General features: G+C 44.6%; 1 protein-coding gene across 1 annotated transcript; it reads left to right on the top strand.

Moving 5' to 3' along the window:
* The first annotated feature begins 2,718 nt into the window (after window positions 1-2,718).
* On the top strand, window positions 2,719-25,767 carry LOC115331375. Its single transcript, XM_029993501.3, has 3 exons — window positions 2,719-2,913; window positions 22,152-22,242; window positions 25,694-25,767. The coding sequence occupies exons 1-3, from the start codon at window positions 2,719-2,721 to the stop codon at window positions 25,765-25,767; spliced, it is 360 nt and encodes a 119-aa protein (XP_029849361.3).
* Window positions 25,768-27,081: the final 1,314 nt, after the last annotated feature.

The raw sequence follows: 27,081 nt of genomic DNA, 5'->3' as shown, positions 1-27,081 counted from the left end.
GAGCTTTAAGCGAAGATACGGAACCCCATCAAATGCTTTCGAAAAGTCAAGAAAACTTGCGTCGGTCTGATAATGAGATTCGAAGTTGGCATGAATTTCATGGGTAAACAGCGACAAAAGAAAAACCCCTACGAAAGCCATGTTGGTGGTCGAAAAAGAAGTGGTTTTGATCAAGATGAGACACGACATGAGAAAAAATTACATGCTCTAGAAGTTTGGATGGGATACAAGTTAACGATATAGGTCTGTGGTTAGAGGGTAATGATCGATCACCATCCTTGAAGACCGGTATGACGTTTCCCACCTACCAGTCCGGAGGAAGACGTCCCTCGGCCAATGACTGCGTATAAGAGCGTGAGTTACTCGCTTGATATGCCTTTTGTGTTTATGAAGATTTTTGAAGAAATATTGTCAGGTCCGGGGGATGATGAAACTTTGAGACGATCTATAAGCCCGGCTACGCCGTCAGGGGCGATGATAATAGGTGCCATGGTGTTATAAGGAGCTGGTGGGGATGTAGGGATGTTCCAAGAGTTCTCGCAAGTAAAATCAGAGGCAAAGTACTCGTTCATTACTGAAGGGCAGGAAACTTCAGGGACAGGGCAGCCGTTGGCATCAATCAAACAAATAGACCGGGCGTGGTCACTTGGAGAAATAAGGGTCCAGAATTTCTTGGGGTTGGTTTGCAGGAGGGTGGGTAGGTCTCTATTGAAATATTTGTATTTTGCCGCTTTACTGGCGGGTATACTCTTCAAGGCATTCATGGTAGGAGTCCCATGCTAGTGCAGACGGGTTCTGTTTAGCTTTTCTGAAAAGACGCTTTTTCTTGTTCCCCAGAGACTTAATAACATTGTTGAACCAAGGACTACAGGTGTCACTGTGATGACGAATCAATGGCACCAAACGCTCAATAAGATCATACAATTTGTTCCTAAACAACAGCCAGTTGCACTCGACCGTTCTTGTGGAGTATTCGGCAAGAAAGTGTACGTAATATGCAATTAGTTTTCTATTCATTTCCGCGTAGTCAGCCCTATTGAAATCATGATTCATTTTTCATTCTTTTTCATATAACATTTTTTTTTCTATCTAGGATGTTAAAAAAAATGTTTTTTTCCTTTGCATGTGTCCTTTAATTCTTCCGCTCTTCTGTCACTCTCTTTTCCATTCTTCCTCTCAGAACCACCGATGTCAGCACTTAACGATTTGCTGCGCTGTGCCTTGGCCTCACGTTTCTGAAATCAAGCGCCCAAAGTGCCGTTTTACGGACCTAAAATTGGCAAATTCAATTCCCGGCCAAGATGCCCGCAATTTCACTGAGGCTTATTGCGGAGGAGGCGCCGTGTAACTGAGATTATAGCTGCGCACCGAAAGGTCTCGATGTGACGTAAATTAATTATGGTATTTGCTGGGGCATGGCAGACGCCTTTTGTTGGTTTTGCACGTAAACTCCAAACTCCGTTTACTTTTACATTTGTGTGATACAATTTTAGGCTACTTCTATGAGGCCCACGTGCCATATAACCAGGCTACTATACTGTTTGCAAAGTTTTATTTTAACTGATTAATTTCCAGATGCGTGGTATTTATTTCTGTCTCACCTCTGTTGTAATTAGCTTCTTTTCTTTGTGCCACTGACACAGTAAAATAAGATAGCGGCCTTCTTGTGTTAGGTGATTGCTGATTTTCCTTTCTCGCGACAGATGTTGAGGAGGAGGGCGAAGATTGGAGGAAGCCAGAAAAGTAGAACAAGAATCGTTTGGAAAGAGCTCGGAGTCGGACTTGCGAAAATTCTGAATCGTAACTCGCTAATGTTTATGGGACGAAATCTGTGGTGACTATATACCACCGTATTTGGATAGGCAGTTGAATGCAGAGAGCTTATGTAATGTCCTGAGTCGATGCTCACCCTGAAAGGTAGTTATTATTATTATTTTTTTTTAAGGTGGGTTTGGCCAATGTTTTTGTGTTTGAAATGTTTGGGGGAAAATAAATTAATTGTTGATGATGCGCTCGAGGACGCCTGTTCTAGGGAGAAGAGAATACTTTGAACCCCGATTTCTGGTTCCCGCTCCTTTCTCTTCTTTTGGAAACTGAAGACAAAACGAGCTTTTTTTTTTTTTTTTTTTTTTTGTCTGTTTGGCATGCAACGCATGGTTTCTCTTTTCACACGTGTACATTTACTAAACACTAAAAAAAGCAATGAAACGTGATTTGGTAAACGTGTGGAAAAATTGAGCGTCCTTGAACAGTATATGTCTGCTTTTTTTCTGTTTATGAAGATGTTTCTCTCTTTCGAACACACAACTGGTTTGCATTGGAAACATTTGATAATTTGGTAATGTATTTTTTATTTTATTTTTAAATATAATTTTTTTTCCTCAAAATAGGAGAGCGATGTTTTCAAGAAATTTAAACTTTTTGGAGAGCCAGCTTGAATTGTCAGCTGAGAAACACAAATTGAATGTAGAAGCAAACGCTTCCCAATTTCGTTTTGTGTGAGGCTCCCTTTCTATATTCTGCATAAATTGGCGTGTTTACTTTAATTCTTTAGAAAGCTTAAGAAGTTTTTTTATTATTATTATTCATTCAACATACCCGTATAAACTCAAACGTACTCGTCACCACATACCAGGCAGACATGCTCATGGTGTAAAAAAGGACATACAGAAAGGGACTGGAAAAAGTCTTGGAGGCTTAGCCTTCCCATTTGTAAGTATGACATATTCAAATGCAGTGTTTGCGAAGCAGCGTCGGGACGTGCAGCTGATGGATGCCGAGCTGCGGCCAGTGGGGAACGATGCCCCCCTGGGCTTTGGCAGCCTAGTGAGCACAGACTGCCAGACCATGGGCATCCTCCGGCTGCAGCCTGGAGTGGCCAAGAGCACCTCCAAGAGCTTGGATCACGATGTGGTGTGGACTTAGTGTATTTCTTTCTTTTCTTGTGCTTTAGTCTTACCCGGAACGAAAAGAAACCTAGGTATACGACTTTTTAGCGAGCCATACGGTCAAACGTCCTTATAACTAATGTCTCTACTATGACAATCCCCGTTCAACGAAGTAGTCCTCACCCATATTTTACGCGCTCAATGTGTTATTATAGACCGTACAACTGCTTAATGAATAGAACACTGACAGTAGCGGCAGATGTAACAGCCACATGAAGGTCATGTCATAGATGCATCAAAACCTCAAGCAACCGCAAAATGCGGCTTCGAAGCCCTGATTTTGTTAACCATAGTTTTGTTTAACCCGAGACTGGGGTATTTCGGAAAAGGGACGAGAAGAAAAGAGGCCACAAGGAGGCGACGTCTCAAACACGGGATCCGGCCAACTCGTCGAAAGCCAACTCGTCGACGGCCAACTCGTCGACGGCCCATTTGTCGAATAGGGCAATCCGTATTAAGGCAATTCGTCGAAGGGCAACTTGTCGAATGGGGCAATCGTTCGAAGGGCGATTCGTCGAATGGGTTGATTTACGGTCCACGGTAAAAGTTCGTGGTTCCTTTTTATCTTCTCACCTAAATTTTTATTTGTGTTCGGACTAGGGACACCGCCTTTGTTAAGTTACAAGATTGAAAGAAAACTTACAAGAGGGTAAAGACGGAGAGAACCTTTAGACAAGTTGAAAAATGTGTCATATCGGGATTGTCCCTTAGTTACCTTTCTTTATTACTTCTTTTGTAATGAGCCGCCGCAGACTGTCGCCGCGAATGGCGTGAACGGGTGGGTCAGTTGGGTCAACAATTTTGTGGTGATCCGCCCCAGACGGTCGCCGCGAAGCGGCATCAACTGATGCGCCGGGTGGGTTAACACGCGCCCCAGCGATACACGAGCGACGTAGTGACCGTGCCCCATTTTACCGTGAAAGTGGCGAAAGCGGCAAGGGTTACCTTTGACAAAAAAGAGCAGACTGGATGTCATTTTTTTTTAAAGAGAGTGCCTATTGTAAACATTTTTTACGAAAGAGTTGCACATAAAAGACAAAACACGGATTATTATAGGGCAGTATTTGCTTTAAAATTGAAGGAAAAGGATTATATATTTGGCTTTAAAGAAGCGGCGACCAGATGGCCTTTTCGACGAGTTTTCCTTCGACCAGTTGCCCTATGACGAATAGGCCTATTCGACGAATGGGCCGGCGACGTGTTGGCCGTCGACGAGTTGGCTTTCGACGAGTTGGCCTAGACCCCTCAAACACAGCTAAGGATTTTATTCCATCGTATGCACTTTTATACACACCACGTCCACACACCACCAACCAAGTCGACCAATGACAACATAACACCCGGAATACACTAAGCCAAACATAGGCCCAAAACATTACAAAAGAAAAATCTTTCAGCCAGACAAAAGGACAAGATAAGCCTCCGACTACACAAAGTCAACAAAGAACCGTTAAAAGGTTTTTTCAAACCCGCAAACACACGGAACCAAAGGGAAAGAGGGCATACAAGACCTAATTACACAAAGCCAAGCAACAAACCATTAAACTAGCCGGTACTTAATCACCGTAAAGCAAAAAAAAAAAAAAAAAAACGGCAACCGGTCATTTTAACCCGCACTACACATTGAAGGAAAGCGGAAGAGGGTAACCATGAACCAAAATACACAAAGGGGAGAATGCAGAAGTTCCAACCTCAACTACACACTTGAAAGAAGTAACAAGGAATACCAGAACAAACAATATGTCCTGCACCTGTACTGCATCTTTGTAGGCAGCGCACAAAGTGCTGAATAACTAAAAAAAAAAAAAAAAGACGGGGGGTTTACATCTTGAGGAATTTTCTTGAGCTTTCTCCTAGATGCATTGATGGCTGGCTAATACAATTTCCCATCGACTTAATTCGGACTGTTTCCTTCACTACCCTTTTTATCTCATTTTCCTCTCGATGTATTACCTCCGTTTCCGACCAAAACACCTTACAATTGTTGCACTCAGACACGTGCTTGGCGATCTCCGAGTTCGGTGCCCCGTTTTTTACATTTCTTTTATGCTCTTTTATACGGTGACTAAGTACCGGCTAGTTTAATGGTTTGTTGCTTGGCTTTGTGTAATTAGGTCTTGTATGCCCTCTTTCCCTTTGGTTCCGTGTGTTTGCGGGTTTGAAAAAACCTTTTAACGGTGCTTTGTTGACTTTGTGTAGTCGGAGGCTTATCTTGTCCTTTTGTCTGGCTGAAAGATTTTTCTTTTGTAATGTTTTGGGCCTATGTTTGGCTTAGTGTATTCCGGGTGTTATGTTGTCATTGGTCGACTTGGTTGGTGGTGTGTGGACGTGGTGTGTATAAAAGTGCATACGATGGAATAAAATCCTTAGCTGTGTTTGAGACGTCGCCTCCTTGTGGCCTCTTTTCTTCTCGTCCCTTTTCCGAAATACCCCAGTCTCGGGTTAAACAAAACTATGGTTAACTTCCACCAGCTCGCCTGCACCCTTACAATTTTTTCACTGATTTTGTTGCCGGACGTTGCCAGCTCGTTGCAATATCTATTTTCTACTTTAACAGTCAATAGTGCTTGACAGTGAGATTATTTCAGATGCCTCGAAGTGACTTTGTCTGCTGTCATTCATCACTAAAAATCAGTCTTTGAATGCCACGTCATTCCAGAGGTGGTGGTGTTGACAATAGACCATCATTATCGTCATTTAATTTTACCATATTTTCTCGAATATAACTTTAGACACGGCACCTCTAGGCCATATTATGCTCAAAGTAATGCATTTCCAGAAGCTACCATGAAAATCACGGAGACATCAAAAATTAAAACAGAAAGGCTCATACTGAAGCTTTCTCTACTAGAACAGGCACAGCCTTGCAAAACTGACGATATGTTGATGTTTACATACCAAGCTCCCTCTCATTCCTGGGATGTTCATTTCCCGCCTGCCTGACACGTCAAAACTAAGTTTGAAGAAGTATACCTGGGAGAGCAGCGGAAAAACCTCGGTCGACAGCATGGCATGGGCACACTTGCGGAACTTCTAAGTAGTGATGACATTCGGACCTCTGATCTAAAACAGAAAGAGACAGTACAGACACCAGCATTGGAATCCAGGTCCTACTTTATAGACACAGGTATTGTGTGACGTGACAGGACCCATCTGTTTCTTTCCCTGAAAAATTTTGCGGCACAAAAGTTGTTCCCGATGAAAGTTCACTTAAAGAATGCAAAGACAGTTTAGGTCCACATACAAGGAGTGGTCAAGACACCTTGGAAACTTTGAATCTTCCCTTTCTGTGGAGATGTTGCAGGTAGCTGTATCTGGCAACAAAGCTGAGAGGGTTCGCCCGCATGTTCGACTGCTCATGTGCAGAGTGTCGAATCGAAATCTTTATCGGTTCGGTTGGGGTTCGGTTTCACGGCTTTCGGTTCAGTTCCGGTTCAGTTCCGGAGAGCAAAAATAACGATTCAATCCGGTTCGAACCGTTTTGAATCGCTAAAAATTTTTAAATATTGTCCCCGTTGTTTTGGCAATAGGCACTATTTCCACCGAGAAGCGAGTAATTCCCTAGGTTTATACTTTGAATGGAGAGCGTTCTGGTAAGGATAATATAAATAATGAGAAAAGCATAAAACACAGGAACGAACGAGACGATTTCCCGAATGTCGACTTGTCCGTCCCTCTGTTTTATGTTCTTCCCATTATTTATATTATATAGGTTTTTGTTTTTTACCGTTTGTATAATATACTTTTATTTTCAGGTACCAAAAATCACAAATTGCGTCATTTAATTTTGACACAGCAGTAAAAAAAAAAACAAAAAAACTTATAGATCAACATACAAAACGTCATGTTTATACTATGCAACATCCATGTTTACCTGTCACATATATATTACCTGAATTGAAAAGTGGTAACGAAGTGAGGTAGGTCGCCTAAAACACCCGTGATTGGTACACAACCTTGCGCCGCAGTATTAAATGTTGAAACGTAGCATTGTGCTATTGAATTAAGGAATTAATTACAGTGCATAAAATCATGGAATGGGCAACTCGTCCCTATATATATCGTAAAATATAGTTCACGAAATACGTTTCACAATATATTTCAGGGGTTTCAAACTCATTCGGGTGCAGGGGCCAGCTAGCGCACCCCACAAAGGTCGAGGGTCAACGCAGACAGAGAGAAAGAGAGAGAGAAAACTATCTTTAAGAAGCGAAGGAAAAAAAAAGAACATTAGTTGTTTTTTTGCTTTGCAAAGTAGCCAAATTTCTGAGAGCACATTTGAGATTTTCTAGACGAGGGACTTCGCGCTCTCTGGTTTTCGTAAACTTGCATCCTTAGCACTCGTTTCCTCATGCGCCTACTTTATGCCTATCCCTTATGTGATTTTGTGACAGCAAAATTTAAAATTACACCGCATCGCTAACTTGCTTGCATTTTTCAATGGAACAAATAAGCAAGCACACTATCGTACGTTGCCGTGTCGCTCAATTTTCTCGGGAATTAATCAAGGTCAACATATCATGAAAAAAAAAAAGCTTTATAAGACGGTTTTTGCTTGCCTGGAAATTTTTGTAGCAGCATGATTAGGCAATTCTTGTGTTTTAATTGTATTTTTTGGCTCCTAGAAACCCAAGCTCATAGTTGTATCCTTTGAAGTTGCTCCAACTGAGCAAGAGTTCGTGCAGGCGATGTCCGTCCTAAAGAGCTCGCGTTTGTAGCATACTAGTGGGATTGTCGTACAGGTGATTAACACGAGGAAGAGCTCAAAAGCAAAAATTAAGGCAAAGCAATACTGACTCTAAAGGAAACGAAATAGAGAAAAATCGGTGAACATGTTACAAGTTCATGAGCTACGTTTTAAGCGTAAATAAACTTACGATATGAGACTTGTTGGAACGAAGGTTCGCAGCCGCTTGATGCTTGTGGGTTGCGTCCCAGCGAATCGTGGGCCGCACGGTGCCCGCGGGACGAGTGTTTGAGACCCGGGCCTGATATATATGATAACGACGCAACTTAGCTGAAAGCAATAATATTTTCAAAATGCCACAAAAGTTTTAGGACAAGCCCTTTCAGTCTACCTTTTCTAGAAACACTGAGCGGCAATCACAACGCTTGTTTTCCTAACCAACATTGTTTGGACTCAGCACCGTGATGCAGGCGAAAAATCATGCAGAAAGGAGTGATCCAAATTGTTTGTTCTTCTATGGGCACCTTCGTACCCAGATCGAATCTGGCCTAAGATAGCGCGTACCCAAGTGAACATTTTTTATACAGGATAAACTGGCATAGCCTGGCTGTTGAGGCTTGTTCTTGACAAAATGCCGGTCATCAATTTACAAATAAGCATCAACCTTGCTTATTGATTATCTTGTTTATTAAATAAAACAAAGTATTATTTCGTGCTCTACTCAACATGGCAGCTACTTAATTGGACACTTTCTGACGGCCTACTGGCGTAATCGTCATAGTTCCGTTGCGGGCCCCCCTGTGTACTTGTTTTTGCCTAGCCTACAGATACATAAAATTTCTGTTCATCACGTAAAAGAGGAAATAACAAACTTCTATATGTTTGAGAAGTAGTATATATGTGTCAAGATTACATAGTTATTTAAATCAGCTTTAAAAAAAGCAACTGTTTAAATCATTTATACACGGACCTATCGGGGATAAAAACGCCGGAAAAGATTTCCAGATCACATCTTTAGATAATTTGGGGGTGCATTTACTTATGACGTATATCTTTAAGGTGATCGGAACTTTAATTATGTTGTCAAATCTTCAGTCAGTAATTAAATTATTTTTATTATCATCAACAAATTTGACTGTATGAAGTTAGCATAACCGCCTGAGACCGACACGAACCGTTTTTTTTTTTTCTTTTTTTTTGGCAGCGTAAACACCGGGTCGCGGCCCGAATGCCAAAACGGACTTTGTGCTCACATGACAGATCTCAAAGCAGGAAGAGAAAGACAATAAATGGTATTCTTCAACAGAATCCATACACAATGCATTACTGCTAAAATAAATACAGAGATGCAATAATATTCCTAATCACATATAAGTATCGCAAAGGACAGACGAAGATTCCTATTCCTAACATAAATTACATTTGGGAAGCAGCTTGCTCGAACTCGAAACTTGCGAAATACTGCCTCGAGAGGCTATTGTTATATTCGGTTTTATGTGCACTTGTTTTGGGCCCCCACTTTGCGGCTCTGTGCTTTATCCGTCATGCGCTTTAACATTTTATTCGGCTACTACCCATTATCACAAAACTAATATCTATACTGCACAACTTTACAATTTGGACGTCTATTTTTGTTGGTGTTGCGAGCATAACATTTCACCAGGAAACTGAACTGTTTGATATGATTTGCATGTGACGTTATCGCGCTATGTGCTGGCTGGGGTCATCGCGATTTGTTCTGGCTGAGAAAATCAAATTCGGTGGTGCAAAATGCACGCTGCAGAAGGTTCGCGCACAGTGAAAGTCACGTATTTGAGACAAATTATTATTCTTGTTTGGTATAGCACCTGGCACCATGAAAGCGCGCTCTCTGGCAAGAGTGTTTTTGCAAACGAAGTGGTTTCTGGGGTCACGCTGTCCGGTCTGTACCGAAGATGCGAGGCAGCGAAACCTTTACAACGGAGTATGTTCTTAAAACTACCGCCCCCCCTCCCCCCTTAACTTTTATTTGTCGTTTTTCGTTGCTTTTTTGGAGAATACTTTTTATTCCTGGGGGATTCTTTCTCCGTTTGGGGGTGTTAATTCGACAATTATATTTGTGTCACTTGTTCACAGTAATCCTGCATTGCTTTTATTTGGCACCCAAAAGCTGTGCAGTTTAAACAAAATACGGAGGTGGTCGAATCTTGGGGAAGAACTTGAGAACGACGCAGAGCGGCTGCCGATTTTCGGCTGTCCCTCTGAGGTCACATGGGATCCCGCTTTTCAGGTATTCCTCCCGTACATATGTAACGTCGGATTGATAGGTCACATTTAGTCCTTTGAATGCTTCTATTCTCGGGGATGCCTTTCTAAGGCAGTTATGCAAGAACGAAAACATGTTTGAGTGTCTCAATGATGTGTACATAGAAAATGGGTTGTTCAACCATTTTTGTACTTTCAGTAAATGCCGCGGAAAACTAGTCCCTGACGTTGATAACTTGCAAAAACACCATTAGTTTTCCTTTCCGCGCACCGCGCAATGGCAGACGCAGAAAAAAAATGGTGATCTGATGCTAATTATATACCGTCAGTGTTCATCACAGTCATGCGCTGGGAAGCATAGAGCACGGGTTGAGCTTCAGACATTGTTAGAGTTCGGCTATTCTGATCTTTGATTGAACACGAGCCATTACCCGAACATTTGGCGATGCGGATTGTCATGAACACGAGCACTCGGCTCGGGCTCATGACAGTCGAGTACGTCACGGTATCACGTGACTCGCGGTGCGAAGTCCTGGTGTCATGTGACGTCACGGTGACGACAACGCTAATAAATCTAGTGGCGTTCTCATTTTAAATCGACATGACGCAGTGAGCAACGTTACGTGCAGTCACTGGGTCACGTGACGTGAAATTACTTGACAACATGTCTTGACACTGTTACGTCACATGACCACGTGACCAGTCTTGGGTAAGTTACTTTTAAAAAGTAATTCGTTACAGTTACTTTCAGAAAAAAGTAGCGAAGTTACCGTTACAGTTACCACAACAAAAGAGTAACTCGTTACAGTTACAGTTACTTTTAAAAAGTAACGACGTTACTTTTCAGTTACTTTTCTATAACACAAAAAAATTAGGAAAAACTAGAAAACGCCCCTCACCAAGTTTTAATGCATAAAATAAAAAAAAAAGTACGCTTTTTACTTCATATTGTAACTTAGCAGAAGTTGCTTCTCGAAATTAGTGTTTGAAAATTTCCACGCCAGAGTAGTGGCGCAAATCAAAATACGAAACATGCGCAGTGCGGAGTACTGGCGCTAATCAAAATACGAAACATGCTCAGTGCCCTCCGCGTGTATTGTTGTTTCGCGCTTAATTCACCCGATTACAAAGCGTTTTCACAAAAAGAAGAAAAAAAAAAAGAAAAACCACAACATAGATAGTGCTTCCAGACACTAAGGTGTAAGTTTTCAGTCACAAAGTACAAGCGCGTGCGTAAAGATAACTAGGTTTTTTTTTGTTTTTTCATGAAATCTCCACGAGGCTATATTCGGGTCGTGACTCGTGAGAAAGAATGTATTCAGAAGTTTATGCAAGACCAACTTGACACTCGAAATGTCGGAATAGACGATTTGAGTAGTGCAAGGAATATCTAAATTGTACTCGTTCAGTGATATACAGGGTGAAACAAGGAGACGCCAGGCTCTTTAAATCAACTGGAAAATTCGGTTTCTTAACCTATCGCGCTACGACTTTGTGCAGCGTTGCCCACAGATGGTGCATTTCTTTGTAAAATTTGCAAAGAGCGAACTCACCTGACGAAAAAGTAAAGAAAGAAAAAGGCTTAGCTCCTATGGAAACGCAGCGACGCCACCGGTCTGCAAACAACACGGCGCCGTTTCGCACGGGAGACAAGAGATGGCGCAAGCGGTCGCGACGCCAACTGCCGCCACCGAACGAGCAGACGACGCCGAGAGCCGGCTCTTTTGCAGACAAGGAACTGCAGTTCCATTGGTTCCATGCTGTTACCGCGCCGGTCTTTTTTGTTTCTGCGACTGTCGCCGCCTGCGGAACGCGCGCCGCTTTGGGTCGAACAGATCGCCAGCTAAAAAGGCCTGCTCTCGGCGCCGTATGCTCGTTCGTTGGCGGCGTTTGTTGCGCCATCTTTTGTCTCTTGTGCGAAACGGCGCGGTGCTGTTTGCAGACCGGTGGCGTCACTGCGTTTTCATAGGAGCTAAGCATTTTTCTTTCTTTACTTTTTCCTCAGGTAAGTTCGCTCTTCGCAAATTTTACAAAAAAAAAATGCACCATCTGTGGGCAACGCTGCACAAAGTCGTAGCGCAATAGGTTAAGAAACCGAATTTTCCGGTCGATTTAAAGAGCCTGGCGTCTCCTTGTTTCACCCTGTACTATTCATAAAACACTGGAAAGTAACGACAAAAGTAACATCGTTACTTTCATCGTTACCTTAGAAAAAAGTAATAGAACTACAGTTACAAGTTACATTTTAAAAAAGTAACTTGTTACAGTTACAAGTTACCAAAAAAGTAACGAAATTACAGTAACGCGTTACTACCCAAGACTGCACGTGCCATGTGATTAGCCGTAGTGTTAATACAAAAACGGCACGAAAACCCACAATGTTTCATGCATTGCAATAGGCAACTTTCAAAAGTCCCTCCATGCTACTCTGCGTGCGTTGCACCCTGGGAACCAGTTGGCGACGGAGCGGAGTAGCATGGTTTCGGTTTCGATCAGACAGCCACTGTCTGTACTCCTGCAGCCAAGCACGTGAATTTCCAAGCCTGCATAACTTTTCTTCGGGCGCATGCAAACGTGCTTGCACGACAGGGGCACCAGCCAGGGACGTTGCAATCCATCGTACTACATTTGCCTACCTTTGTCCAAGGTCTGGCACATTGGGAACCACAAAAATAGTGCCAAGTGCTTTTTTTTTCGTATCTCTCGGCAATGCCTGCAGTATTGTGCACTTGTAGGAAGTTGCAGCAATACAAATGCAAGCAGCGTTTGCCGTCACAACACGATTATCATAACAAAATTGTAAACGGAAACCAAAACTAAATGGCGAACTCGTACCCAGAATTAATTTCGTGCCGCCGTGCCACCAGGGCACTTCGATTCGGGTAAAGATCTATTCTGTATACGTGGCTTGCACATGACGTGATTGAAAGAGCGCTCCGATGACCTCCAGAGAAAAGGGAACAAAGGAGATTATAGAAGATTAACCTGTCACTCAAAATTCTTACAAAAGCAGCTTCCCTCGCCTCCTTTTACATGGTGGTCAAAAGTATGCATTGTGACGTCAGTGCAAGGAGCCTATATGACGATTTGATGAATACAAATACAGCTGTCGATTTTTTGTTCCCATATATTAATTTCGTTACATTAACAACAACAAAAATACCTGAACCGTTTTGAACCGGTTGTCGTTATATTTTTTTTCCGAATCAGTACCAAGATGGCGGCGAAGATTTCGGCTCAGTTCCGGTTCGGCTAAAAATAACAGTTCGGTTTCGGTTTTCGGTTCGGTTCCGTTCCGGTTCGACTTTCTGCTCGTGATGCCTCGCACCTCAGTTGAACGTATTCAAACTCTAGGCCAATCGCATTATTAAACCTTTGCTGTCATGAGTTGCGCCTGGCCTTACATCACAGGACTGGTACCTATCAGGCAGAGATGGCAAAATTACTTTAAGAAGTAATTAAATTACATTACTCATTACTCTTCTGAAAACTGCAAACATGTAATTAAATTACAAATCACCGCAGACTAAATGTAATGCCATTACATTACAATTACTTTCCAAAAGTAATGAAATTACTTTGACATTACTTTTGAATACCTTGAGGCAGTAATTCGCGCTCGTTTTATTTACCGTATACACCAACACAGTGTTTACAATGCAAGCCCTCGTTTTCCCACACAACGCGTGTGCAGGAACCAGATCCGGAAGAAGCGCTGCGCATGCGCAGTGCCGACAGCAGCGCCACCGCACTGATGTCACGTCAAAGAGCTGAGTTGGTCGTACCAAAACTCAGATCGTCCTGTTTACACCGCAACAACCTTATGTGCGTCAAAGTGAACCATACTGAACAGTGGTTTTGCTGGCGCACACGACGTAAATGTTTAGCATGATGAATAGCTTCACTAGATGTGACTCAGAAAGACAGTCGACTCACCGGTTTCGCTCTTCATCCAACGGTGAAGGTTCTCACTAAAAGGGTGATATGTTTCCGTCTTCCTGATTTAGAAGCTGTAGTCCATATCAGTTTGTTAAGTCCGGCAATGCCAGCTCGTTCTTAGGAGTCATCACGTGAAACGTTTCCCTTCCGCCTCGGACGCAATCTAATTCTAGAACTTTTCTTGGCAATGCAGTAGAGAGGAGGAGAGCCCGCACACAGCTTTATTCAGCGCTCGAAATGAGAGAGGGAACGCGTGCCCGTACCCTCCACTGCATTGCCAAGAAAAGTCGCCAAGTATAGTTGACCTATTGTGGGTCATTCCTTTCAAGGAGCATTTTTCCGAAACACCCGAAGAGTCCAAGCTTTTGCGCGTCAGACAAAGGGCCCTGATAATGAACCTTTTCCGAGAAGCGTTCTGCGCACGCGCGAGCGCCCGATGCCAAGCGGCAGAAGTCGGCACGAAAAATCGAGGAAATTCGGAAGAAGGCTGTGGATCAGCGAGTAGAGCACGTAATTGCAGCATATCTATAATTGTGTTCAAAAAAAAAGAAAGTGGACAGAAAGAAAAAAATTGCGGTGGCTTAGCTCGGCTATGCCAGGATATACGTAGCGTGAGCTTATGCGCACAAAATGAAAGGCGCTATCAAGCGGCTGCGGTGCAGCTTCAGATTTGGCTACTGCGCAGCGGAGGCGCACAGCTGGGCACGCGGAGGCGCCAGTGCGTCCTCTGCGGCTATGACGTCACTCCTCTGGAATGCGCAGACCGGCGAGGCGGGCGCGGCGGCGGCGGCTCTGACGCGTTAGTTGTGCGCCGCGTGACGTCACTGCTTCTCGCGCATGCGCAGCACGGAGCACGGCTCATTATGCGAGCCACGCGAAACTACTCAACCTTGGCCAGTGTAGCTCACGCTACAAAACACGACGTTTGGGTGGACGCCACGGATGCCCCTCTTTAAAGTCGCGTTGGGCACGCGCCGCAGCTCAGAGAGCGAAGGAACTGGTAGCGTAGCTCCCATTATCGATTGGTAGCGCAGGTAGGTCACGTCCTCGATTTTTAGTTTGTGCAGCCACCGCTTGGTGCCGTCGGCATGTGGAAAAAGTCCATTGCTAAGCAGAACCGTCGCCAGTTGAGGTATGGCGCGAGCTTCCTAAATCATGTACTTTCCCAACAAACGGGGGGCGATATCTGCTTGTAGGCTTATTCCCGAACAAACTTCCCAGGGGAAGGCAGCGAGGCGTACCGCAAGCGGCACCTGCTTTGCTCGAGGACGCACGAAACGCTCTGGGGTTTTGATAAGGGATTTGGAATTAACTATGCATTAATGCGAAAGCATTAACTGTGTCATGGAGCGAGCTGACAGTTCGGTTCCATTGGCTAGCGCGCGTCGACGGGGCTCCCATTGGCCGCTGCGCTCGTCAGTTTCCACGACCGCTCACCCCATGGCGCTGCGTGTCCATCAGCGCGGAGCGTCCAAGGTCACCAGGGGAGCACACGCACCGACCGGCGACGAAAAGTACGCAGCAGACGATAAAGGGAGCGCACGAGCGGCTTGCATGCTCGCATTCAAAACTCATAAGGAATGCTTAGGTGTACCTCAATCTTTTTCCGGTCGTTTGTTGTTCATAATGGTTGAAGCTAACGGTTTGACCTTGCTTGACGAAAGTACAAGACTCGGGATCTGTTTTTCCTGTCCTCTCAGGTTTTAAATTATGTTTAACTCACTGGTGATGTGCCCTTCGCCTTGTAGCCTATGAGCCGTTCATCTCTAAGCTGACGCACTGTCAGCTCAGGGATGAACGGTGGAAGCTACGTGTTTGTTGGAGCACTTACACGTCTATCGTTTGCCACGTAACCACGCTCTCGTTCGTACCCACGCGCAGGGAAAGGGATGGGACTCATGATTACAAGAAGGTGTTTGATTGGTTCTGGTTAGCTTGCAGCTCCCACAGTACTGTCAGTTTAGGGATGAACAAGTGTAGTATCGTCGCGATGACGCGACGCCGTGAATCTGTCGTGCCTGGAGTTCGTAAGCCCTTGCCTTCCAGCGATGTCTACACGCAAGCTTTTCTCCTTCGCCTTTTCAGCCCTCCTTTGTGCGTCTGTCCAGCTCTTCGTACAAGGCTTTACGCTCAGGCAGACATGTACAAATTACTCAAAAAAGGCAATTAAGTTAAGTTACTGAGTATCGACGCCAAAAGTAATTGGAGTAGAGTAGAAATTACGCATTTGTAATAGTAAATGAGTAAACTACTAACTACTGTAAAAAGTAGCGAGTTACTTTGAAGTTACTTTCGAAGTTACTTTCTATATTTTTGTGGTAGCAAAATGAACAGCAGTTTTGATCAATGAAAAACCCTGCGAGCCTAAATTCCATTACAGTAATGTCATTACTGCCATCTCTGCTATCAGGTGTTGGGGGTCGCCCGACAATCCGCTCGTGCGCTTCTGGTGCATTCGTTTGGGCTGCTTTCTTGTGCGTTTCTAAAAAGACAGTGCAAAAAACAAAACAAAAAAACCTGCGAAATATGCGCGCGTTTTCTTGTCCACACGTGGCATGGGAAAACATGGCTTCATTTTCTCCGCACAGTTTTTATGGAAATTCATAAAATCAGGAGAGCGTGTTGGTTAAACATATTTTCTTGGTTTTTAGAACGCTAACGGGTGGACAACCCGTTAGCGTTAACGTCTATCGTGTTTGTGGTTGTCCGTTGTCCACCCGTTAGCGTTCTAAAAACCAAGATTTAATGAAAACTCTTCTCACAAAATTACTGAAAGAGAATATGATTTCAGAGAAGATAACTATTTCTACTTTAGAAGATGAACAAACGAATTCTGACTGTGAGCTTATCGACAATAAAGACACTGCAGGAGATGGCAGTTGTGGATATGCTCCGGCACGTGCTTCTTACTGGACGCTGTCAATAATCCTGGAGCACAGATTATTAAAATCGCATACAGCAGTGCGTCTCATTTTTCTTTGTGAATGTGTTCCGACCCCGTGGCCATGGAAAGGGGGGGGGGGGGGGGGGGGGGAAGCGGCAACCCAGACCACTCCGACAAGGGGCCAGCCAGGGTGTTTCTAGACCGACACGCTGCGCGGATCTGTTTACCAACACGGCCAGAAGGCCGCGCATGCGCAGAAGATATGTGGGCAGAAGCGGCCAGGCTCCGTATTTTCGCCATTGCGTTATGTGGCGTGCGCTCGTTGTTGACATTGTAGAGACGCTTCTAGATTTATTTATGAGTCGTATTTCCTGCCAATGTATGTTGTATGTTATGCGCGACTATTTGAGCTCGCTACCCGATCCTGAAAGGTAGCGGTATCGAGACAAACTGTGTGTGGACGGCATATTGCCTTCGACAATCCATAAGCCGTAAACAAGGCCTGTGGGAGTTCCAACGTGAAGTTTCTGCATCCGACGTCGATGGCTCGCGTCTTCGTTTATTTAGTTACTTCGCCAAGCCAGTTCACGGCCAACACGGTGCGGGCGTACCAGACTTTTGAGGCGGTTTCCGCGCTGCCGGCATGACCAGCTGACTGTGGGTCTGCGGAAGTGTATTTATTAATTGATTAAATACACACAGCAGGCATTCAATAAAGTTTTTACCAACCAACCAAACGGTAACGCTTTGCCCGTTTTGTCGCCGATTTCCTTCCGACGAGCCTTTGGCCGGTGCTTTGTGCGCGAACACCGTGGGACCAAATTTGGGTGGTCTCCATCAGACGACCGTTTCCCTGCACGTAAGCAAGCCTCGGGACGGAGATTGAAATGGAAGCCACACATGCTTTCAAGAAAGTGCTTGCCGCACAAACGGTCGTCCCGCGAGGCGACCATGCTTTTCAATCCACGGATATTGTCCACCTTCTGTGCTTTTCAGAGTACTCCGGGAACGTGAGGAAACTCACTCCGCTACTTTTGCAGTATCTTTCGGTGCAATTAACGGCTACGCAGCTTCGCGGCATACTGAAATGCTATGACGCCCATCCAAACCGCGCGCTCTCCTGCCCACACCACCCGGCTCCGGCAAAGTAGGGCAAGGTGTGTCGATGCACGAGGCACGTGAAACGTGCAGCCCTTGGGAAGATCATGACGGCACAGCGCAGGGGGGCTAAGCTCGGCGCGGCGAGATCGAGGCGAGTTCTCCTTCAAACTCGCCGACCGCCGCGATTGGTCGGCGCCGTGCATGACGACACGCGCCGACACTCCCTATAGATCGTGACGTTAAACGGAGGGTTTGAGGCGGTCGGAGAGTTGCATATTCGGAACTCGCGGCGAGATGCGGTGACGTCATTGTGACGTGGCAGAAGCCGCCGCGGATGGGAAAAGCTTGCCGGCTCCGACCTAGGCGAGTTTGGGCGAGTTGGGCGCGAGATCAAGGAGAAGCGTCCAAAATGGCAGCGTTTCCGTTCGCGTTTTGCCGTCGGCATAGGTATTTAAACCATGCCAATGTGTTTGACATGGACGACGTTCATTTTCAACAACACTATCGCCTCTCGAAAGACGTGGTAAGGTGGCTGTGCGATGAACTGCGTGGCGAACCGGGCTTGAGGCGATGGAGCCGTGAATGAACCGTCGCCCCCGTCGTGAATCCTACAGCCAAATTCTACAAAGTGAATCCTAGAAACAAATGTGTTTTTACGGCAATCTGCAATCAGGAACGCAATTTATCATTACCTACAGGCTTTTACAATTATTGTGATGGTTTGCTGCGCTGCGTAGATGCAAGAGAAACGCACTTGATAAGATTTAAACTAAAAGAGGATAGAAGAAAAGCAATCTACATGAATGGCGCAGACTAACAACTGTGTAATTTCTTTCTCATCTTTCTCCCTCCACAGCGTATTTTGACGAAGAAATCGGTCGTTAGTTGTTTATACGGCAGAACATGCCAGAACATGGCGACATTGTTGCCTGTAGATAAGTGATTTAGCCAGTGCGGTACAACCGCTAGCCTGGGGTCTTTAACGTGCATTACGCAGTAGTGATACACGACCGCACGCCGGTGCGATGCTCATTAAGATCGACACGGGCAGGGGTGGGGATTGAAACCAGGCCCCTGGGTTCTGCAGCGCGAGCTTTCGCTCCACGTGCACCCTTTTCTGAAAAACATATTGTGGCTGTGTAGCGACGTGGGGGGAGAAAGATGAGAAAGAAGTTACAGAGTTGTTAGTCTGCGTCATTCCTGTATGTTGTTTTTCGCCTATTCTCTGCTTTAGTTTAAATCTTTATCAAGTGCGTTTTTCTTGCACCTACGCAGCGCAGCAAACCATCACAATGTCTAACCACCTAGCCCATATCCAAACAATATTTTATCATTAGGATCCGTGCTGTTACCGATTCTTATGTCATTTACGATTTAAATAAAAAAAATTGGGTTTTGTGTATGTTTTTAGAGCCTAAAATTTGGTCTGCCTCAATGTGCGACTTGTCTCCCAGCTGTAGATGAGAAATTTAGCCAGTGCAGTACAACCGCTAGCCTGGGGTCTTTGACGTGCACCACGCAGTATTGAGTGGTACATGACCGCACGCCGGTGCGATGATCATCAAGATCCAAAGGGGCAGGGGCGAGGATTGAACCCAGGAGCGGAGCGTAGGGACAAATCGGAGCTACGCTGGGGAACTCGCCGCCGCCGGGGGGGTCGAAAATGTAAGAGGAGGAGTGGGAAACTCGCCGGGGCGGAGTCAAAAGAATCTCCTCCCCTCCCTCGTGATGTCGCATCGGAGAGATTCCCGCCGAAGGCGAGCTTAGCCCCCCAGCACTGAGCTAGATTTCAGACGCCATGAATTTCCCAGAAGGGGCGCGCGGCACGTGCCTCGAGCATTTCTACAACAATGAATGGCGCCACTTTTCCCAGGATAGAAGGGCTTTAGCCCCGCCGAGATCGCAGCGCCGCCGCAGCTCCGCGACGTCAAGCCCGCGTGTCGGTCTATCATACTTGAGTAGTAATTCAATTACAGTCATTGAATTACTGTAATTTAATTACTTTGGTAAATTGTAATTAATTACTTTCTGCTAAAGGGAATTGTAATTGTAATTTAACTACTTTCTGAGTAATTGCAAAATTTCAGGCACAATTACAATTACTTTTGCGAGACTTTGCGGCGCCGACGGACCCTCTCTGAAAGCCTCAGCAATCGCACAAGCGGCCTAAGTGCTCGGAGACACACTAGCACACATAGACACGCACACACGCACGCACAGCAAAAATAATGTGGCGTTACACTGCGGGTCGAGGGACAATACTCTTTGGAACTTACTTCAATGGCGCCGTATGGCGCCAACTGGGCGCGAGCAGAAAAATATAGCGTAAACATGCCAAAATATTGAATGAAAAAAAAAAAAGAAATTGAGCTTCAGCTTTCAGCCGAGGTTGGTTACTTCAATTGTCCATGAAGTTATATTTTTGCCAGTTTCTTACGTTCCTCTTCTAGTACTGTCGCATATTTGTATCTTTGTATTATTTTCAAGTTTATTTTTGTTGGTTTTACTTCGGATATTATTTGCATAACCATTTTGGAGACTGACCACGCACCTGTGAATATTGTCACCCCGATTCGTTTTTTTTTTTTTTATATTTGAGCCATTATAATTTCAGCTCAATGTAAATAATTTACATTATGATGTTTGTATGTAAATGCGGTCGTATTAGCGCGTGTGGGTTTTAGTTTCATACTAACAGTTGTAAAATGTTCATATATGACTAACTGTCGCATTTTTATTTGCCTGACTAACAACGGTCTGTCAGCCCAATTTTTTCTTCAGCGGTCTGACGTCTTCCAGCATATCAACTAATTTATTTATTATTATTATTTGTTAAAAATATAACAACGTAGTACTGCATTGAATTTATGAATTTAACAAAATTCATAAAAGGAAAGTACAATACACGACATTTATGCAGCGATGCCTAAGCCTCCTGAAACATTGGGGCAAGGAACAAACAAATGTGTTGTATTCCATGCAACTCCATTAAAGTTGTATGGTCCAAGTAGGGTCGCTCTCAGAAATAAGTAATTTTAAAGTAATTACATAACTTTTTAAAGGTAATTTATAATTGCAATTACTTTTCACGTCGTAATAATTGTAGTTAAACTACTTTTGAAGCAAAGTAATTGTAATTAAATTACATTTTGAGAGTAATTTACCCATGTATGCCGTCTATGCCTAAACCGCACGAACTGGCAAGGAAGGATGTTCAGACAGGAGACGAGGACGATCGGTTGCTGAGCGTCTGCTGCCGCGGGGCCTCGACCTCCCCCGCGCTCTCGGAGTCGTCCGGGCGGCCCGGGTGGGTGAAGGAAGAGACTCCGCTTCCAGGCACCGATGAAAGACGTTCGCGTCGGAAACCTTTCAATGTACTCTTTGTCATTGTTTTAACCTTATCTTACAGTAATAAAGTCTTTCTTTTACTCGTCACTTTAAAAACGGTGACTTCTTGGACCATCAAGTTAACAAGATAGCCTTCTCAAATTTCACTCGGAGCTTGGCTGCTTCCAACTCTTTAACATGGATGCACTGATGGAAGAATTGTGCAAAAAAACGAACAGGTCAAAAAAAAATTGTGGTCACGGAGTCCCTTCAAAACAATCAATGTGAAAACTGGGATGATGCCTCAGTGCTTGACTTCAGAGCCTTTCTTGGAAACGTGGTCTTAAATCTGAAGCTTGATATGGAGTTTTCACAGTACAGCCTGAACAAGATGCCATCCTTGCCATCAGTCTTCCCTCGGACGAGGTTTTTACGAAGCTTTTGGATGCTCCACGTGTTAGCAGACCTGTACTGTAAGACATGTAGCGAGATCCCCAGCGTTCACCCCAGAGAATGTTTTGAAAATAGTCCACATTGAAATTGTTTTGATAGAGCACGCAAAAAGAAGAGCTCCAGAAATAAACACCATGTTTTTTTTTCTTTTATTCATACTCATAACAGCTCTTTTTCTCTCATAAGTGGTACGCATAATTTCTGATCAAAAGACCTGCAAAATCGTTAAATATTGCTGACCGTAAAGGGTTAAACCTGCTTGTACAGAGCTGCCATGTGTTGTCTCACCATTCCCTAGCACACTTTCAACATGTGGAAATGTAGACGAAATTTTGGCCGTGGTGTTGAAGGCCAACACTTGATCGGGCCTACCACCCCCCTTCCAGTGCGTAGCTTAACATTCCACCATCAATCGAGACGGAAACGAACAGTGCGCGTACACAATTGGCTCTCTCTTACCCCCCCCCCCCCCCCAATTAATCTCCATCTACAACGTCTACACACACACGCGCGGAAACGAACAGCTTTTGGTGTCTTGGGGATTACTATTGCATTCCTTCCGTTTCAGATCCTCCTAGCAACAGACAACACCGTACTAGTCAAGGGGACAAGCACTTGGCAGTTGCTCACGAAGAATAGCTGCTGCCACATTAGCAAGGGTGAGCCTGCCCATGCCGAGCAGCCTTCTTTCACTTGAACTAGAGACTGGTTTAAATGATTGAGATGTGCCAATTCCACTTAAGTGGTTGGCACAATGCCTTACACGTTGGTCACAGTGGTTCTTGCCTAATTTAGGACGCTTTTCTCTTTTTTGTAACACAATTAAGTTAAAATAAGGTTGCCCTCTCTGCAATCGACATTAATGAAATGGGTACAAGTCCCTGTGGAACTTTCATTGCCTGCTGAAACGTGTGTGCACGTGTAGAAAATCGATGCTAACAGAACACCTGATAGCATCTATTTTCTTGTTTCTGTCTTCAGGCGTTTTACTTCAAGAATGTATAAAACCAACTAGCCTAACTTGCCGTCTTAATAGAGAAACATGCTTGTCTCGGTCCCATGCTACAATTGGTGTTAGAGTTATCGTGATCCGATTGCTGCCTCATTTGTGCCAAACTGCTCAGTGATGCTCACCCTGTTACGTTCTGCCACATTTTGTCAGGAAGACGATTTTCTTCTAAGACGGAATAACTCTTGCTCCGCTATATTGCCGAGTTCTTGTGGTGGGCATGTACAGGTCCCGTCAAAGTAAAACGGAGCGCCGGATCGGCGACCGAGCTGCATCGCCGCGCTATCTAGCGACGCCGGCTGGAACTGATAGGCTACATCTGCGCATGCGAACGTGCCTTCCGCTGGGGCCTCCGTTTTCTTCTTCCCACCCACACGTTATCGGTGGTTCGAGTGGCGCAGCGCTCTTCCTAAAATCGACGCATGATAGCACAAGGGGCGGTGCTCATCGACAACACACGCCCCTCTCTCCCACTTGCCTTCAGTGTTACCTCCCCGTGCGAGCCCGAGCCGAACACCTAGCGGCATTTATCGGAACAGCGTTTGGCAGCTCGAGACGCCGATAATACGAGGATCAAACAAGAAAGACGGAGGACACCGCGAACGGCACGCGCGCGTGCGCAGACGGCAGCTATTAGTTGCAGCCGGAGCTGCTAGATTGCGCGGCGATGCAGTTCGGTCGCCGCTCCGGTGCTCCGTTTTACTTTGACGGGACCTGTACACTTATTCTAAACTTTATGATGTTGATTAAAGTAACTTGGCATTCAGTTTCATTCATTTTAAACACTGGCACTCAATGTTTTCTTATTGTTTAGGAGTTAGCTCTGTCGAGTCTCCTTAGACCGCATGGTACAGCTGCACTGTGGGAAAGTACAACCTGCAGAGCAAACATTTTACTGTTAGTTATGTACTTCTGAAGTCTATGTTACCCACATGTCTAATCATGCCGGCCTCTATCTGATCATGCTTGCTCCTCCGGGTGCATAGGATCACCATACGATCGCATACTATGCCCCTAACAATGTTCCGTATTGGCAGTGATAGAGAAAAGCTTCTGAATCGTGGTATATACAGCAGCTGGTTGGTACTGCTTTTTCTGTAGCGGTGGTTCCGAGGCGAGAGCGCCGGCCTACAGATCCCCATATGGCGGGTTCGAATCCCGGCCGAGGTGCCCGCAATCTGACGGAGGCTTATTGCGGAGAAGGCGCCGTGTAACCGAGCTTTCGGTTGCACGTCAAAAGATCCACAGGTGGTCGAAATTAATCCTCAGTCCTCCGCTGGGGCGTGCCAGATTGTGTACGAGTGTATTGGCTCTTTAGACAACTTACAATGTCCTGTGTTGTTTGTGCACTTCGATGCTGCAGTGATGCGAAGCACTGTGCACACCAAAAGTGATTTGTCAGTCTCGTCAACTTGGTATGGATTAAACCTTCAATTTAACAGCGCATAGTGTACAATTCATTACCTCCTGCTTAAGAAATGTCGCAGTGCACCCTTTCTTAATTATTTTATTGCAGCCCTTAAAACAAGACGATTCTATTTCAAAATTCTTCTAGTTGAACGGTGCACCCATGTTGATTCCGGTGCACCTTCTACAACCTACAGATAGGAAGGGTCAATAATCGAGTGTCCCTAGCAACAATAAGACACACTGACCCGGTTGTTACCGCACTGCATTTATCCACCTATTGCAATGTCCTTTCTCTAAAACCTTGCTTTCGCCTCCCAATGTCTAATTATACTGCCAGGAGGTTGTTGCCGTATGCACAAACCAGACTTGTACCGTACGCATTACAAGTAATCAAATTACTTGTAATCGATTACTTTTGGGAGTAATTTTGTAATCAGTTGATTACTTTTATTAGGCAGTAATCACAAGAGTAATCTGATTACTTTTCAAAGTAATAAAATTACTTGTAGCCATTACAATTTGTCCAAGGGACCCCCCCCCCCCCTCCCCCCGGCACACGCTTTTTTTTTTTATGAATTCACAAAAATAAAATTTGTTTTTTTTTTTCGATCGGCAAAAAAGAAAAATTTTTGCGGAGCTGTTGGAAACGAGGTCAATCTCTTGCTATGTACAGTTTCTGTGAAATGTCCGGTTTTGTTTTTTTGTTTTTTGTTTTCGAGCTGGGACTGGGAGTGGGAAGCCCCAGGGAAGCCACAGTGCGTGACAAAGGCCATTCAGGGCGAAGTTTGAGGAAGCAGAATGTAGCTTTGTGAGTCCTTCGTTCAAACTAGCCCCCTCGCGCACACACACACAGAAATAAAAAAAATTAAAAAATCCTGCTTAGGGTACCTACTCGCAGCCCGTAGGAGAACCAGAGCCGAAGAATGCCTAAAGCGGATGCAAAATATAACAAAGGCAGTTGAAATATTTCCCCATTTCCCCTACGTGGTCTTTGTGACAAGCGATGTTTCGAGTTGAGAAGTGGTCGTGGCGATCTCTTCCGCCAATGGATACTACACATGATCCGTTTCAAATCCTGGAGCTGCTGTTCTTTTGTATGACATGCGAGCTCATCCACATGTGAGTAATAAAATGAGCGACGCAAACTTTGAGCGAGAACCCTTGCTCAAGCGAACCCCCTTACTCCCCCCCCCCCCCCTTACTCACACACACACACTGGCGAACGCCCAAATCATTAAACGTCTTCAAACGAATTCTATGCTTGTGTCCGCATTGTGAAAGTGCAACGACCACGAAGAGGGAGCCAGTTTTCAATACTTGTGCAAATGTGAAATATAGGTTGGAAGTAGTTCATTGTTATGAGCGCTAAAGATGTGTCTTCACACAATAAAGTAATCGGAAAAGTAACGATTACTTTTTTAGGTAGTCCAATTAGTTTTGCCGTCGAGTAATCAAGTATTCTAATCGAATACTTTTTAGCCAATGGTAATAGTAATTGTAATCGATTACTTTTTTTAAGTAACGTGTACAAGACTGGCACAAACCCATCTGTTTTTTTTTTTTTTTGTTAGATGCACATGCTCATGCAGTGGTACCAGCTAGCACCAAGCCAGTCATTATGTGCCGTGTACGATTGTCTTGTTTGTGTTGTGCGTATCTTTGACATGCGTGGCATGCTGTCTCTTTCCCAGGGGTGCCTTACTCTGTTATGAACATCTCACATGCACCGGCCGAAGTATGCTTCATCGTGGGAGGGCCATGCTGACTGCCACCTCACACCCGTCACTTTGCGCTTTCCACTACTTACCCACAACTCACTATTTATGCATGATCAGGCCCAATGAAAGTGCCTGATATTATCATATACAGGGTGTTCCACGTAACCTGAGCCAAGGTTTAAAAACATTTAGGTGCATTTTAGAAAGACGAAATTAAAGGAATAAAATTCTTCGTTGGTTGGAGCGAGTCAGACCATTTTTTGTATTTTGTTCAATAAAATTATTAAGATTAATTAATGAACTTTTCCAATTTTCTGTTTAGAGCAAAAGTTTCAATGATAAAGTTGTGCAGCGTCCTCAGAAACATTCAATTCAGTGTTTGTTATCAAGAATCCTCCAACACGGTTATTTTTTTTCTGGGCATCAAAAAAAAAAAAAAAAATAAATACAAATAAAAAATAACCATTTTTAGACCACCTGAGTCTGGGTGGAAGAAACACGACGACGTCTCAAAAGTTTTGAGACGTCGTCGTGTTTCTTCCACCCAGTCTCAGGTGGTCTAAAAAATGGTAAACTTACACCAGCTCGCCTGCGCCCTGTTTTTTCATTAAAAAAAAATAAGCTTGCGAATTACGATGAAAACATGTGACTGCACGCTCGCGCGCCTTGCGTTTCAAACATCGGCCTGGTGCTCTGCTGCTGACAAAACAAGGCACACTGACCACGAGATACGCAACAGCAAATTAAAAAAAAAAAAAAAAAAAAGCCATGGCATGTTTTTTGCGGTTGATAGGGCCAGCCTGTGTTGGCAGTCTTTCTGTGCGTGCTCATCTGCCGCCTTCTTCTATCAAGCGCAGAACACGCCGTGACGTTGCACTTTTTGCGCTGTTTGGTTGGCTCTTCGGCTCATAACATCGGCCGCGCTCGGACCCGCGGTGAAACGGAGTGTAGCACGAATCTGTCAACAGCACCCGGTCCAGCATGCGGGCCACCTTTGAGTGGCACAAAGCACGTAAGTGCAAAGTCACTTTTTTTTTTTTCAATTTGCAAGTTTTTTTTCTTCCCCCTCCCTCCCTCCCTCCCTCCCTCCCCTTCCCTCCCCTCCCCTCCCCTCCCCCCCCCCCCCCCCCCCAAGAAAAGGACGCTGTACACCTTTATCGTTGAAATTTTTGCTCTAAGTAGCATATTTACGAAGTTCAATAATTAATTCCAACAAATTATTGATTTGGGAAAAATATAAAAAACAGCCTGACTTGCTCCAAACAATGAACAAACTTATTCCTTTGGTTCAGTCTTCCTAATATGCACCAAAATATTTTTAAAGCTTGGCTCAGGTCCCGTGGGACTCCCCTTGTAGCTTT

Source organism: Ixodes scapularis, unplaced genomic scaffold (genome assembly GCF_016920785.2).
Source record: "Ixodes scapularis isolate PalLabHiFi unplaced genomic scaffold, ASM1692078v2 PGA_scaffold9__187_contigs__length_104089568, whole genome shotgun sequence".
Classification (NCBI taxonomy): domain Eukaryota; kingdom Metazoa; phylum Arthropoda; class Arachnida; order Ixodida; family Ixodidae; genus Ixodes; species Ixodes scapularis.
This window is presented reverse-complemented; position numbering and strand designations above follow the sequence as displayed.